This window comes from Ruditapes philippinarum, unplaced genomic scaffold (genome assembly GCF_026571515.1).
Source record: "Ruditapes philippinarum isolate M1 unplaced genomic scaffold, ASM2657151v2 ctg17692_1_1_1_1, whole genome shotgun sequence".
Classification (NCBI taxonomy): Eukaryota; Metazoa; Mollusca; class Bivalvia; order Venerida; family Veneridae; genus Ruditapes; species Ruditapes philippinarum.
Window position 1 is genome coordinate 1 of NW_026866250.1, and position 17,531 is coordinate 17,531.

At 32.8% G+C, this 17,531-nt stretch overlaps 1 protein-coding gene across 1 annotated transcript; it reads left to right on the top strand.

The window, feature by feature from the left end:
- Positions 1-87: 87 nt before the first annotated feature.
- Positions 88-17,486, top strand: LOC132731915 (uncharacterized). Its single transcript, XM_060718213.1, has 16 exons — positions 88-251; positions 522-632; positions 952-1,062; positions 1,332-1,442; positions 1,755-1,865; positions 2,109-2,219; positions 2,670-2,839; positions 3,710-3,800; positions 5,464-6,530; positions 7,154-7,392; positions 12,657-12,801; positions 13,809-13,931; positions 14,168-14,363; positions 15,230-15,292; positions 15,850-15,918; positions 17,169-17,486. The coding sequence occupies exons 1-16, from the start codon at positions 155-157 to the stop codon at positions 17,279-17,281; spliced, it is 2,928 nt and encodes a 975-aa protein (XP_060574196.1). The 5' UTR covers positions 88-154; the 3' UTR covers positions 17,282-17,486.
- Positions 17,487-17,531: the final 45 nt, after the last annotated feature.

Below are 17,531 nucleotides of genomic sequence, written 5' to 3' on the forward strand. Positions count from 1 at the left end.
GTGTAGTTGTGCACCTTAGGTTTGGCTAGTGAATTCATGAAGTATTCTGTAAGTACAATCTTATTAATAATTCAGAGTGTTTTGAACATTAAGTTCTGAAGCCCAAATACAAATTGACCTTGACCCTCTTTATTTAACAGAGTATGGTGACCAAATGACATTTACAGAGGACAGTGACCAAAGTAAAGAGGCAGAAGTATGGCCAGCCAGTGATGCATCTGTTGTTACTGAAACTTCACCATCTGAAAGAGGTTTGTTTTAATTAACTTCTGAAAGGATATCTGCATTAAACTTTGTTGATTTGTGTATGAAAGATAATTGGAAGAAAAATAACAATAAGAAAATGTTTGACATCATGGATTGGCAGTCAGTGTGGAATGTTTAATGTGCAAAAAGACAAAAATAAAATTGTTGATTACCTGCAGATAAAGGTGAGTAGAGAAGATGGTGAAAATGATTATGAACTTTCATAAAGTTCTTAAGCCTGATACAAATTGACCTTGACCCTTTTTCTTTAACAGTGTATGGTGACCAAATGACATTTACAGAGGACAGTGACCAAAGTAAAGAGGCAGAAGTATGGCCAGCCAGTGATGCATCTGTTGTAACTGAAACCTCACCATCTGAAACAGGTTTGTTGTGTTTAACTGCTTAAGAGATATCTGCATTAAACTTTGCTGATTATTGCATAAAATATAATGGAAAGAGAAATAAGAACAAGAAGGTGTTTGCAATCTTCAATTTGTGTCGCACATAGCTCAAAAAGTATTTGAGCTAAAGTCATGAAGCTTTACAGGAATGTTGGTCAGCATGTGTAGTTGTGCACCTTAGGTTTGGCTAGTGAATTCATGAAGTATTCTGTAAGTACAATCTTATTAATAATTCAGAGTGTTTGAACATTAAGTTCTGAAGCCCAAATACAAATTGACCTTGACCCTCTTTATTTAACAGAGTATGGTGACCAAATGACATTTACAGAGGACAGTGACCAAAGTAAAGAGGCAGAAGTAGGGCCAGCTAGTGATGCATCTGTTGTTATTGAAACTTCACCATCTGAAAGAGGTTTGTTTTATTTAACTTCTGAAAGGATATCTGCATTAAACTTTGTTGATTTGTGTATAAAAGATAATTGGAAAAAAATAACAATAAGAAAATGTTTGACATCATGGATTGGCAGTCAGTGTGGAATGTTTAATGTGCAAAAAGACAAAAATTAAATTGTTGATTACCGGCAGATAAAGGTGAGTAGAGAAGATGGTGAAAATGATTATGAACTTTCATAAAGTTCTTAAGCCTGATACAAATTGACCTTGACCCTTTTTATTTAACAGTGTATGGTGACCAAATGACATTTACAGAGGACAGTGACCAAAGTAAAGAGGCAGAAGTATGGCCAGCCAGTGATGCATCTGTTGTAACTGAAACCTCACCATCTGAAACAGGTTTGTTGTGTTTAACTGCTTAAGAGATATCTGCATTAAACTTTGCTGAATTTGCATAAAATTTAATGGAAAGAGAAATAAGAACAAGAATGTGTTTGCAATCTTCAATTTGTGTGGCACATAGCTCAAAAAGTATTCGAGCTAAAGTCATGAAGCTTTACAGGAATTTTTTTGTCAGTGTGTGTAGTTGTGCACCTTAGGTTTGGCTAGTGAATTCATGAAGTATTCTGTAAGTACAATCTTATTAATAATTCAGAGTGTTTGAACATAAAGTTCTGAAGCCAATACAAATTGACCCTCTTCTTTTAACAGAATACAGTGACAAAATGAAATTGACAGAGGACAGTGACCAAAGAAAAGAGGCAGAAGTAGGACCAGCCAGTCATGTATCAGTTGTAACTGAAACTTCACCATCTGAAACAGGTTTGTTGTGTTTAACTTCTTAAGTGATATCTGCATTAAACTATGTTGATTTGTGTATGAAAGATAGTTGAAAGAAAAATAACAATTAGAAAATTTTTGACTGTTTGGTTTGGCAGTCATTGTGAAATTAAAATGAAAGTAAAATTGCTGATGACCATTGGGGAAGATGGTGAAAGGATTATGAACTTCCATAAAGTTCTTAAGCCCTGATACAAGTTGACCTCAATACTCTTTATTTCACAGATTACAGTGACCAAATGACATTTACAGAGGACAGTGACCAAAGTCACAAGGTGGAAGAAGGGCCATCCAGTGATGCTTCTGTTGTTACTGAAACTTCACCATCTGAAACAGGTTTGTTGTGTTTAACTTCTTATTGAACTGATCTGCATTAACTTTATTTTCAAATAGTTAAGGTCTTGGGTTAGGGTATGAATTACTTTCTGTGATAGTTATAGTTTATTCAAGGGGATAGATTCCCCCAAATGTTTAAAACCTTGGCAGAAAACTACACAGATATTAAAATAAGAAAGTTTTGCAACATGTGCATGCAATGTTTCCCATGTATGCATTTTTCCCAGTAATGTTTACCTGGGCAATTTTTATGCAAGGATAAAGGTAAAGAAAAAAAACAGATAATTATCAAAGTATATGAAAATGAAACTCACTGTTATATTCTGAGGGTTAGGGTTACCCTAACCCTAACCATTATATTCTGAGGAATAAATCAGGGACATCTAAGTCCTTCTCTTAGCTAGCAAGAATGATATTATTGTCCAAAAAGAAATGTAATCATTGTTTCAGGAGATGAGACAGTTTTTACCATTTATATTGAAGAACCAGAAAAGAGTGAACATGTACAAGGTGATGTATTGTTTGCAGTTAATAAATGTAACAGTGGATTCCAGCTAGAACAGTTAGAAGAATATGTGTCAGATTCAGACTGTTCATCTATTGTGGAGACAGCAACAAATGTAAGAGAAATATAATTATTTCAAACATGCAAACCTCTGTAAAAATTTAAATAAAAAAGGATTTTTTGTTGTATTTTTTTTAGATATTATTCTTTTACCATCAATTAGATCTTTTGTTTTTAAGAGCAACTTTTTGATTATTTTTTATTCATGTCAATTAATATATATCCCTGATGGTCTTGTGACGTTTGGTAAAAAAATCTCAAAAAAAGATACTTTTAAGCTCAGCAGAGCAGAGCATACTCAAGGTGAAATATTGTGATTACTTTCAGTCTGGTGCTCATCTGTGATTTAGAAAAAAGCTACTTTATGTAAAACATTTACTACAATAGAAGATCGTAATAAACATTTCTTATTAGTTCTAAATATCAGGAGGAAAAAAAGGTCAACTACAATGTAAAAGTGGTTATTTTAAATTTTATATGTATGTGATAGTATGTTCATGAATATTAAAGTATGATTAGTTAGAGATCTTCTCTCTTCTTTTAGACTAATTATGAACCAATATGACACCATTGATATTCCAATAGTTCTTATACTGACGCATGATGACTTTTGCATAAAGATATCGTATTGAATAAAACATACAATATTTTAAAATGCTCTTCTAATGAACAATTATGTCTAAAAAATTTGGTCTTTTAATTGTCCAAAACTGCGAAATATGGCCCAGAAGACAGGAAATTAAGGGGAATCCTTTTATGAAAACCCTGTGAGTGTCACTCTAGGAAACAATCAATATTGCTAAAAGTCTTTAAATACTTTTTTGATATAAGATATTTTCGAATAGATAGATATTTTTTTTGAATGCTGAACAGGTGAAAGATTTTTAAAGAAAGATAACAATTGACCATGACTCTTATTTTACAGAGGCCAATATCATTACATAAGGTACTGAAAGCCAGTGCAGATTCAACTTCAGATGGAAGTGAAGAACAAGCTTCATCAAGGGAGTTACCAGGTATGATTTGGCATACAGAATTTACTTTTATACCTGGCAGGAAAACACATCGTACAATTTTAAGAATGAACATGCTAAACTGATAATGGTTTTCTCCCTGTCCTTTGTCCACAAAAACTGGATCTCATGATAACCCAAAAGGAGGTGCTGAAAATATTTCAATGGATAGAAGACAGTATGGAGATTATGCCATCCTTTGATTGTCTTCATATTTTGAAAACAATGGTAACTGTGACAACAAGTAACCTTAAATATTGTAAATAAGCAATATTTGTGATAACTTAGAAAGTATTGAAAAATTTACAATGAAACTTGAAATAAGTTTAGATGGCAGTATGGGGAATTTGCACTTTATTTTTTAAGTCCCCACAGGATGAACTGCCAGTCCACCTGTTAATCATTTCCATGATAATTGGCTATATTTTCTTTATGACTAAATGTAATTACAGTTGACTCTCGTTATCTGGATTTCTTCAGGACTGACGAAAAAATATCAAGATACCAAAATGTCGAGATAAAAGTGTCAAAAAGATAATGAATATTCTGTCCTCAGTTACTCAATATATCATTGTTTCTCGATATGCGTTCATTGTAAGCGTGAAATAAACGTTATTTCTTTGATTCAACAATGTGTCAATATCATTTTTACAGGAAACTTCTGTTTGCAAATATCCAATATCAGATGTTGTGCGATAACATGCTGATCAAGATAAAAGAAAGAATAATGTGTAAAAACTATTTTGGGACTGAAATTTGAGATAAAGTTGAGATAATGAAAAAATAGAGATAAAAAGATCAAGATAAACAAATATTTTTCATATAGATAAAGACAAGGTAAAATCCGAACTTGCAAAATTTGATTGAGATACCAAAATATCAAAATAAGCGATGTCGAGATAATCAGAGTCACCTGTACTTCAAAACTTGGTCACATCAGTCCTTTGGATTCAAGTGATACATATTTCTTTGATCTTGACCTTTAAATGACCTTGACCTTCTAGGGTTTTTTTTCTCCAAAACCTATGACATTGGCCATATTTTCCTAATTTCTTTACAGAATTACTTAACACCTAGCCACACCAACCCCTTTTACAAACCCTTACCATCAACATATATTTCTGTGACCTTGATCTCTAAATGCCCTTGACCTTTGAGGTTGATTTGTCTGAGTACTAGAAAATTGGAAATAATTTCCTATATAATGAAAATTTGATTTGACCTTGAATGATTTTGAACTTAAGGTTATTTTTTGAAAACTTAAACATGAATATTTGTGATAAGTTCATTATTATTGAATGGAGTTACTTCAGATTTTTCCACAACAACCTTTTGGACTTAACGTTATATGAAACATGACTACATTATAAACATCATGATGAGGAGAATCAGTTTAACCTGCAGGCATTATCCAAGGTTTACCCTCTGTGTGTCTGTTCATCTGTCCACAAATACTTGATCCTCAAAAGGCATTTAAAGTATTAATTTTCTCAAAACTTAAATTATATAGATAAAATATCATTTTATTTTCTAAAAAAAGAAGTCAGGTTGCTATGATAACAAAATGACACAAAATTTGCAAATTCAATATATATTTTATAACACTAATAATAATTAATTGCTTGTATTACTCTGATTAATCATATCTATTTTTTCACATTTTTAGGTATTGTAATACAGGCTGTAACAGGTTCAGGAAAACGAGACTACACAAAAAAGCACTGCTGTTTCTTCTGCGAAAAATCAATAAGTAAAATAGGAAGACACCTGGAAAAGGCTCATCAAGATGAACCTGAGATTAGAGAGCTTCCTCCTGTGTCCAAAAACAATTCCACTAGTGAAATAGCAAAAAGAAAGATGGTGTTGTCTAAATACCGCAACCTGGGAAACTTCAATCATAACATTAGTGTGTTGTTAAAAAAGAAGGGTATATTTTATGTTGGAAGGCGGCCACCTAAAGAGAAGGGAAACAGTGCCAGCAGTTATTTACCATGCCCATATTGTTTGACATTCCTTGTGAAAAGTGAACTTTGGAGACATGTAAAAATTTGCTCTTTTAAAGAAAATAAACTCACTGTTAGTAATGCAGAAGAGTTAAAGAAGGCAACAGATGAGTGTGTCAGTTCAGCAGAGTACATACTTCAAGGGGCTTTAGGAACAGAGGTGTATAATTCAGACAATCAAGAATTCATTGATCATGTTGTTAAACGTTTTCATATGGACAATGTAAGCCTTGCTGTTAAGAGTGACAAATTGCTATTAATATTTGGAAAAATGCAACTACGAAAGCTTGGCCTCCAACGGGCTTGTCAAGTAAGAGAGAAATTGAGGATACTTGGAAGAGTCAAAATTGAACTTAGATCATTAACAGGTTTAGAATCAGCTGATATGGACAGTTTCATTACACCCAGTAAATTTGACATTTGTATGAAAGCTGTACGTAATTTGTCTGGAGAGTCCAACGAAGGGTCATCTACAGGATCCAAAACATTTAAAAGACCGTCTTTGGCTTTAAAAGCAGGCCAGCTGTTGAAAAGAATTGCTGTGTTAAAAAGAGGTCAAGCCATCAGAAAACTAGACCTTTCAGAAAAAGATGAAACTGATCAATTTATTAGTCTGTACAAAGAAGAATTCTCCGAAGTCATCTCTTCTCTGGCCCATCACACACTTTCAGAAAGAAAATATAATAAGAAAGTACTTCTTCCATTGACAAAGGACCTCCTGAAATATATGGTGAGTAAAATTATCCCTTACTATCCAGTTTCAGGTTTGTGTCTCCATCCTGGCACTACAAAAGTTCCTGTTATATTGCAGTAAATATTTTGTATATTAGACACGTTTCCTGTAGAGGGATTTATGTTTTGCCTTCACTACTCCGAAAACCAATTGGTTTGAATCAGTTTACCTGAATTTCAGTTTACTTGAAGTTGTGGTCTGTTTTAAATAACACACATCCTTAAACGCTTAACAACTATTGGTAAAACTTAGCCAGGATTATCTTTGCTTCAAGCAGTACCAATGTAATTTTGAGACTCCATATAGAATTTTGGTTGCTTTGACAGCTGACTGGAAAACATTCTTGTTAAAATCTAAGCTTAGTGATTGAATAAATAGTTAAATTTGACCAGGATATACTTGCATTTTGTCTAAGAATTCTTAATTTGATATAGTTGGCAAAAACCTGTTTATACTCTGTTTGGGTAGTATTTTGTATAAAGTCTTTGTTTGGTTAAAGTTACATAAAATACATAATCCGTGAAAAAACATATTTAATATTAAAAATGAAATATGTATTCCATGAAATGAAATACATACTCTATAAAAATGGCTGTACAGTATATTCTTGCTTGCTTCAGAATTACTTAGAGAGCACAACCATTGAAAGTACAAGATTGTTTCTAGACTGTCCTTGCTCAAGTCATTGGAATACACTTGCGGAAGTAACAATTGCCAGAATAATACTTTTCAACAAAAGACGGGCAAGTGAGGGGGCAAAAATGTTAGTGTCGCAATTTGTAGGTAGACCTGCTTATGGTAAAGAAAACGAAGAATTGGTTTCAACATTGCAACCAATAGAAAAGCAATTGATGAAGACGTAAGTTGATTTAGTTATGCCACCCTTCAAGGGAATATTGTTTTGTAAATGTCCATTTGTCAGTCTGTCCATTGACCAAATGGTTTCCAAATTTCTTAAGAATGTTTAAGGATCATGAATGCTGATTTGGAGGTTGTCCTGACCAGCATAAAAAGGTCAGTCTATCAAAGGTTAAGGTCTCATTGACTGAAAACTGTTTTTGGATGATAGCTTGAGAATGCTTGCCCATATGATCATGGAAGTTGATAGGAAGGTTGATAATGACAAGCATATGACCTTGATAGATTTTGAGGTCAGTAGCTCAAAGGTCAGATCACATCTGCACACAAAGTGAAACATTTTCCGCATGATAAAACTAAGGAATGCTTGATAGGTTTATATTGTACTTTGGTAGTTAAGATGGATACTTGATGCTGCCTGTAGAGCAGTTGTAGACTTTCTATACCAGACAATCACTTTCAAAGCAGAAAACAATAAAAAATTAAGTATTTGACTTGATTTTTTAAATTTCCTTGCGATATCTTTATCGTAAATCTGTTTAACCTGAGTAAACAGTCCATTCAGTGGTAACCAGTTAGCAGCCACTTTCATGTTCTGTTTTCCTATTTTGTTACTTCATTCAACAGTCATCTCTTTCTTTCTCAGTCACCATCTGATTTGCAACCTGACCCTTTTAATGGCCACTCAAGGCCGTTAATATTAGTTGAAGCCACCTGTTGCAATTCAGCTATACCTACAAGATTTCTCTTAAGTGGATGGCTTTTATTATGAAACATTTGCTCAAGTTTGTTCAAATTATGGTCTTGTAGTCAATATTGAACTTGACCGGGGGTGCACTAATTGCTTAGAACTGGTTGGTTCCAGGAATGGATTCGAGGGTGTTTTTAGAAGCTTAAAGCTTTCAGTACAATCAAACTGAAAGATATAAACTAGAAAGAAAGTATAAACTAGGGATGTATGCGAATATCCGGATACTGTTATAGTATTTGGATACAAAATTGTTATCAAAATATCAGTATGACTTTCTTATTTTGATTGATTTATCATTCATGAGTTATATTTCCCTTTTTTAAAAAGACAAGTTTGTTTCTTCAGCAAATTCATGTGTTTTCTTTTTCGTTACAGTCCATGGTTCATTGCTATAGCCTAGAGGTGTTTTCACTATGAATGAGACATATTGTTTGCTTAACAAGTGTCACGCTGTATTCTTTTTGTTAATAACTGACCAATTCCAATGTAAATTGGGATATGACACGCGGTATTCCTTTCTCCTAGATAATTATCAGCAGTTTGCATATTAATTAGGATGTTTTACTAATCTCTTGTTAAATATAAGCCAGGTGTGAATGATGTCATGACTTCCGTGTTTGAACTACACAACAGACTTAAATATGAATTTCATACAAAACTATCTGTCTAAGTAAGAACAGGAATGTTGTTTAAAAAAAAACGAATATAGCTGATGTTTCAATTTTGTAGAGTTAAGACAGAGTATGCATGGCAATTTTAATCTGCGGAACATATAATGAAATTGTTATCATTTACAAAATTAAGAGCGATCCATTGGGACAATATCTTTAATGCAAGATTTTTATTTCATAAAATTCCAGATGTGCTCCATTTTTATATCATAAAACATTGAAAAAATATTGAGAACAAAATAAAATGAGTCAGTATATGTCAGTCATTATTAACTAATTTTGCATGATATATGGCAAAATAAACTATCAGTGTCGTTTTTCTCAGGTTCTTGAATACCACCCAATATATTTCATTTCACTGACTTACCTTTTCTAACAAAGCAATATAAACTGAAATTAATTTGAATATTCACTATTACATTTAAAATTTTGCTATCATTTTGCAGAAATAGTATCTTAATAAACACAAATTTTATCAGCATTTACATGTTACCATCAAATTCAATCAAGGGTAGCCCTGATTCAATAGGCAATATTACGATACATAATATAATCATCTACACGAATATTCGGATAATATCTGGATACTACATATTAATATACGGATATCAATTTTACTATTCGTATACATCCCTTGTATAAACTAAAATCATTGACAGATTAATTGAAAGAAAAAAAGTAAATATAAAAAATATCTCAGATGTATAATTAATATATTTCAGTCGACCTGCAGGTATTGCCTTGTCAATAAATTAGTAGGTGCGAAAAAACAAGACCGTTGGGCCATCCTTAAAAAAATGTTTGTTTGCAGTAACGCGACCGACTCACAAAATTTGCCCCTACTCAAAAGTTTTTTTCATGGTCTGGATAAAAAAAATTTTTTTTAATCAGAAAATTATGCCTTGTGCTTTGTTTTTGTTCTTTCAAAGGTTAATAGAAGAAATAAAATGTAGGTATTAGTAAAAAAAAAAAAAAAAAAAAAAAAAATCGACCTACCTACCCACCTTGAAAATTCTGGGTCGGGTTACTGCAAACAAACATTTTTTTAAGGATGGCCTTGACCCTGTTGCCCTTTCAAAAGACACTGACAGGTTTAAAGAGACTGTTTGAATGATGAAGGAAATCATTCTCAGTTTGTCAATCAAAAGAGATCTACAAACCTGGGGCACTCTCTTAATGATGTTATTTAAAGTCAGTAAACCCTTTTATATTGTAAAATAGGACAATAGAAGAAAGAACATATTTATATATGCCAAACAATTCATATACTTTTTGGGATATGATTTTAAGATACAAACAAGCTTTATCCCTGACTTCCTCACAATATGATAGTTACAATACATGTAAACCAAAGAATTACAAAATGCCTCTGCAAAAATTGTCTCTGTAAAACTATTCCAAAGGCAGCAATATAAGTGATGAAAACAACAATCAAATTACCCTTTGCTGTAATGTGCATAAATGGACTTACTTATATCAAGTATATACATAGCCACTGGAAAGGGAAGCATAATTCAGATGCTTCAAGTTCACCTATACTAGTATGCCTGAAAAACAGACATCTGTGGCAAACTTTCTAAATTCAACCAGAAAATATGTGTACCATTCAAAAAGAGAACACTACTAGTGCACCCAAGTTTTCATGGATATGGTTGTTAAACTGCTGCAAAGTTTTTCAAGTAATTTGGTAGAAATTGTCACCTTTATGAGACAATGTGTAGAGCACAAAAACAAGTCTCTACCCCTGAGGTCAATATCACACTCAAATGGTCCAAATGTTAAAACATCTATTTTTCATGTCCCCTCTTTAATTGTTAGACAATTCTAAGGTTTTAGAATTACTTAGCACAAATTTTCCCTGCCGTGACACAATCTGCAGAGCACAACCTACAGGTTGCCCCCAAGGTACACACAAGTTGCTACCATCAAGATCAAGGTTTCATTTAAAAATTAAATGATAAAGTCCACAGTACCTGTAATTTACTGACTTGTCTAATAGAGAGTTTTAATTTGCTTTGCACAAAATATCATCACCATCACAAGATGTGCAGAACCCAACATGCAGGCTGCTACCCCAAAGATCAAGGTTAAATTGTTTTTCATAAAGTTTTGGCTAAATGGAAGAATTTAAATATCTTACCACAAAAAGTCACCACCCTGAGACTTTGTGCTTTTGATATGCATGGCTCAATGTCAAGGTTGTGGTTGGTTAAATGTCAAGAAGTACACATTCACATCTGCTGCGGAAGAGGAATTAGCTGTCATTTAGACTGCATTGTTAATTTTATATAGATTTTAGCCCTTGATTATACAATGCCTCATAGGACTACTGTCAAACTTGTGTTGAATAACAATGTGATGATCACAGCACCAAATAAATGATATTGAACATTGATATTTTATTTACATTCAGTATTATATGGATGTTACCATATATACTGTATTAAAATATATGGTGTTATTTTCCTATTAAGATCTAAATATGAAAGCATGCTAATTAATTCATAAACTTCTCTCTTTTCTTATATGCTCATAACTGAAGTACACATTTTTAGCTCGACTTTTCTATGAAAAGGGAGCTATCCTACTCGCCCCGGCGTCGGCGTCGGCGTCGGCGTTGGCGTCGGCGTCGGCGTTGGCGTCACACCTTGGTTAAGTTTTTCGTACCACCCCACTTTATTTCAGAAGTATTACAAGTATGGCTTTGAAACTTACCATACTTGTTCACCATCATAACCTCCATCTACAGACAGGAGTACATAACTCTGTCAAGGTTTTTGACAGAATTATGGCCCTTTTTTGACTTAGAAAGTGTATTGAGCTTGGTTAAGTTTTTTGTACCACCTCACTTTATTTCAAAACCATTGGAGGTATTGCTTTGAAACTGACCATACTTGTTTACCATCACGACCTTCATCAACAGACAAGAGGACATAAACTCTGTCAAGGTTTTTGACAGAATTATGCCCTTTTTGACTTAGAAAATACATTGAATATGGGTAAAATCCACTTATTGCCTTAACCCTTTGAGATATTGCTTTGAAACTTTTAATGCTATTTCACATCATTACCCATCTGTACGCAAGAGAAGGTAACTCTGTCAGGGATTTGTTTTAAAAATTAAGGCCTTTTATCGACTTAGAATCTTGGTTAACTTTTTTGTACCAGTCAACTTTTTGACTGAACTGGTTGAGATATTAAATTGAAAGTTGGAATACTTGTTTACCATCATGGTCCCAAACATGAGCAGGAGAAGGTAATTCTGTTAAGGATTTTATTTGAATTATGGCCCTTTTTGACTTAGAAACTCAGTTAAAATTTTCATTCTTGTCCACTTGTTGACTTAACCATTTGAGATATTACTTTGGAAGTTGGAGTTCTTATGTGCCATCATGAGACCTATCTGTAAGCAAGAGAAGATAACTCTGTGAAAATGTTTCTTGATTTGTTCTTAGAAATTCCTAGTTAAAGTCTTGTGTGCCCTTAACTGTCAAAGTTTTGTTTTATAGGCAAGCACTAAAAAAGTCGAGCGCGCTGTCCTTCTGACAGCTCTTGTTATTGATATATGCAATGCATTGCCATGTTTATGCTGTATAAATTACTGCATTAGTACAAATACATATTGAAAAGCACATTATAGTTAAATTCAGATGAATTGTCATAATTGTTCAAAGTTAAAATAGGGTTTAAATCAGGTATATAATTTACCATGTTACAATTACTATGCATATGATTAACCAATTAATCATTTGTAAAATCAAGTGATTAACAGTTTAGTAAAACTTTAGTGTCATTCTATACAATGCATGGCATTAGATTTCACAAAGTTAGTGTTTTTTCTAGAATGAGTTTGGTAGAAGTAGTTGGAAAACAGTACAAACGTGTGCCCATTCTTCTTTCCCAAACAATGGTTGAAGCTATACAAGCCTTGGTGGACAAAAGGGCAGAAGGGGGAGTTAGAAGTTGCAATCCATATGTATTTGCTCAGGTATGTCTCATAACAGTCTTTGCACTTGTGAATATGAGGACATTTCTAGTGAGATCTTAAGTTGTATGTTACAACAACAAAAGAGAACATTAAGTATATTTGAAAAAGGATCTTGCTTCTTTACATCAATTATATTGATTCTTTAATGTGATAAAAGCCAAGGTGAGAAATAAAAAAAAAAGCATGTAGTTTTAAAACTACATGTATGTCAGTCCACGCTACTGCAATAAATGGGGGGGAGGTGAATCTAACTGTAAAGAGTACAATTACAATAGTGTTCATTCTGTAACAATATAATAAGGGGCAAATGACCCTAAATTAGACAAAAGAAAATATCAAATGGAATGGCCCTTTATTCCATTTTGGTTATTTGACCGTCTATCAAAAAACTTTAGCATTGGCCATAACTTACTTGTTAACCAATGGATTTACTTCATACTTAAATACAACACCTCTTTAGAGAAGGCATTCCCACTGACATATAATTTCTGATTTCTTAAAAGGTCATATTGTAGAAGACATTGGCCATTTCTGTTTTGTCAGTAAATGGATCTACTTCGTACTCGTACACAACACCCCCTTTAATAAGACCTTCCCATTGACCTATATTCATATTACCTTGAGGAAAACTTGAACATTATCCATGATTTTATTAATAACTGGATATCATACCTTCATACTTGCTCTAAAGCTCCTTCAGATGGCACCTTCCCTTTCACCTGTATTTATTTGACTTGGGCCTCCTAAAATCCAATTGTTTAAAAATTTTAACATTGGTTTTATTTTCTGTATTAAATTGATACACTGACCTTATTAATTTTATGTCACTTTTATATTCACAGAGTAAGTGTAATTCATAACTCTACATTAATAGTTATTGGCAAATTTCAGATTACTACTATCAGCACCCCTTATTATTAATCTGGTGTTCTCAAAATCTTGTAGAAGATTTCCAAAATCAGTTCAGCAGCTGCTATTTATTTTTCTTATGCTTTGATGTCTTTCAGGGAGACAGCAACTTTAAGCGGGGAAGTGATTGTATTAGAAGAACTGTTCAGGCCTGTGAGCTTGAATTCCCTGAAAGAATCACCAGTACAAAACTCAGAAAATACCTAGCAACTGTGTCACAGGTGAGCTGGAGTGACAATTTCTGATGTTATGTTGCAGATAATGCTGTTAAATTCTCTCAATGTGCATATTAAAACCATACAATCAAGCCCATTTACTATTAAATGGTTCTTGAGATATTATTATTTAGTGAAGTATTAACAGGTCTAGAATTATGATGTGAATATAATTGACTGCAACTTAACTGAATAAATGAATTCTGGTGAATAACACTACCAGTATGCTGCATTTGTTTCAGGTGTTTAATCTGTCAGAATCAGAATTAGGGGAGTTAGCACGCCACATGGGTCATGAACTGAGCGTGCATAGACGCTTTTACCGTCTACAGGACGATGTGATAGAGTTGGCAAAGGTGTCACGTCTGCTAATGTCTGTAGAGGAAGGCAAGGCAGCTCAGTTTGCAGGATGTACATTAGATGACATTAATCTTGAAGGTAATTTCTAAACTCCTTAGCAAGACTATAGAGTGTGTGATGCTTAAGGTTTTATTTGTCTATAGGTCTCAGTATGGGTAAGAGATATGATATTTATGTCAATACAAAATGGCTAGTGTATGATATATCACAAGATATATTCTTTTATTATGAAAGTGAACTTGCAGGTACTATCTATTCATTATTCAACATTTGTTTAATGAAGTTTTGAACAGGGTTTATATATATAGGTATCACTTGGCAGGCCCTTAGCCTTTCATTGTATTGATTTTACACTACATAGATATAATGGACACAACCTAAGAGTCATTTATTAGTTTTAGTTAAAATTATGCATATTGCCTAGAAATAGGACTTTAATAATAGTTTTTCTTAGAATAAATTTCATCAACTTGGTAACAAATATTCAGGAGCGCAGTGGGTTATTACCATAGTATATAGTTGTTCAAGGGACCACCCATAACAATGCAAAGTAAACTGGTGACAATGCAAGGCAACACTCAAAAATGCAAAGCGATGCTTGGCGATCAGCTATGAATTGCAAAGGCTGAAATTAAAAGCTAAAGACAATTTGATGTGCACGTTTAAAAAATTCAAATTCTTAATCATAAAATACCTATCTCCTTGTTTCTAATGAAAATGATGAATTAATGTGGAACACTAGGAGTTTATTGACAATTTTTGCTTAATTAATTTCTACACACTGAGACTGTGTTATATAAAATAATCAGAAAATAAAAATCTTCATTGGTTCTTTAGTTGACTGGCTTTATTAGGTCATGAATAAGGCATGTTTTTATTTCCAAAATAGACGTATACAAACCACTAGCTTGGGTTTAATAAAAGATCATATTGTTCATTTGCAGATTTCGAAGAAGTTGAAGAAGAAGATGTAGGTGATGATGAAGATGGTGTTGAAGTTGACTTTGGTATTTACTTACATTACTAAGTGTAATTGTCATTTTAGTTGAAAATTTCTGAAGTGGTCTTAATTTCCACTGGTTGTTGCACAAATTTAATAATCCTGATAAAACTTCCACGAAAAGAAATTACCAAAACCAAAAAATGTGCTTATCTAAGACCCTGACATCTCAGAAAATGTCATTGACGCTAATTTCACATTATAAGAAAGGGGATTTGATACCTTTAAGAGAATTTATTTTAATTAGTAGGGTGAAGTAACAAATTTTCTTCATCATTCACCTTTTGTAATTCTAGATGGAGGTTTGCTTTAAAAATTGATATTAACTATTTGTGGAAAGTCCTGTAAAGTGACAATGTACACAATTTTTTACAGTCATAAAAGAACCATATTTCAAAAACAAACTCAGAAAATTGAAGATGTGTAGCCTTTGTAGTTTCTTAGATGCTGGCTAGAAGGTGTATTGCCACTGAATAAATATTACATAAAAAACCAAATGATAATGTGCAGGTTTGAAACTTCAATTATGCACTCATTTCATATTCTGATACTTTTTTTTTTTAGATCCTCATTTGGACGCTGTTGAGAATATTGTACCAAGTTCTCATCCATCAAAGGAAAGTGTGGTTCAAGGTATGTTAAAGGAACTCATAGTGTTTTTATTTCTCTGTTTTTAGCAGATTCACCTCTCTGAAATATACTTTGACCTTGACCTTTTTCATGAGAGAAATTGTACTGAAGTAGATAGTAATAGCAAAGGAAAATGTTTAATTTGCTTGTAAGAGTTATTGGTGAAAACAAAACTAGAAGAAGATGGCTTGCTTGCAAAAATTCATAGTATTTTCATTTTCTCTTATCAAAACTTAAGAGTTTAATCTTCAATTAATTCGCTTTTATCCCAACTTTGCTTTAGAAGAATAAAAAAGAGGAATTGTTACAATCCTGTTTGCATTCCTATTGTTTCAGCAACCTTTAATATGGATCATAATTTTTAAACTTCTTGGTGTTTTGTCTCCATTATACTTGTTAACTGCTTTATTTAGAAAGGCCCAAAATTAGGATTGCAAAAACCAACTATCTCTGATGCATTGTACTTTTGAAAATGAGCAGCAGATTGTTTTAGCAACAACACCCTTATGATTAAACCTTCAAGGAGACCATACTAAACTTGACCATCATCAATTAATGACCTTGAAGTTCAAATTATTTCCTTCTTTTTTTTTTTGCTGTAACTGGCTATAAATTTGTTATTAATGAGTGGATTGACTACAGAGGTAAAAATTTTTAGGATAAGACCTTTATGTATAACTTTCTCAAATTGACCTTGGGTCCTTAATGACCTTGATGGTAAAATTACTGTTTTCACTGATTTTGCTATAATTGACTTACTTTGTAATTAGTTAATGTATTATCTGCATACTTGGAAAAAAATAACCCTTTTGGACAAGACCTTCTTTAAGGTTGAACTGTCCTTGACCTTGAACTTTTAGTGACTTATAAGGTCAAATTATTGAATTTTTTTACTAAATTTTCATAATTTTGTTTATGTACATATTTGCTTCATACTCTGACAAAACACACTTGTGACAAATGGTCATGGTGAATAATTTAGATATGACCTTGACTGTCAAAGTCAAATGATTGAATTTTGCAGATATTCCTCTATCATTCATTTATGGAAATGATTCATACTGGGATTAAACAAAAATTGTGATCTGACAATCCTATCCAAAAAAGTTTTTATCTTTAATTTTATTCTTATTTCTAATTTTTTTATTTCATTATTTGTTTGCTTTTGAAAAAGTCAAGCGTTGCTTCTACCTGGTAGTGACTTGTTTTGTTTTTTGTGGGTTTTTTTCTCCATATTTTGCACTTCTTTTCAGATGATGTGTTGGACACTGATGAGGATGTTGTAGCTTGTGCTCCTGCGTCAAAAAAAAGAGTTGGTTCAAGGTATGTCAACAGAACTCATAGTGATTACAGCATGAAGTGCTAATTTTCATTGTGCATTTTTGTGACCTGTCCTTTCCTGTGGTCAACATTTTACTTAAACAATATTTTCTTAACCACTTGGCCAAATTTGATGAAACTTGCCATGGACAATCTTTGCATGATGCCCTTTTAAATCTGTTCAACAAATTTCATTCCATCAAAAACTGTGGTTGCCATGGCAACTGAAAAATTAACTTTAAACATCTTGTCTAAACCCACAGCTTAGATATTTGTCATGTAGCATATGGTGGTTC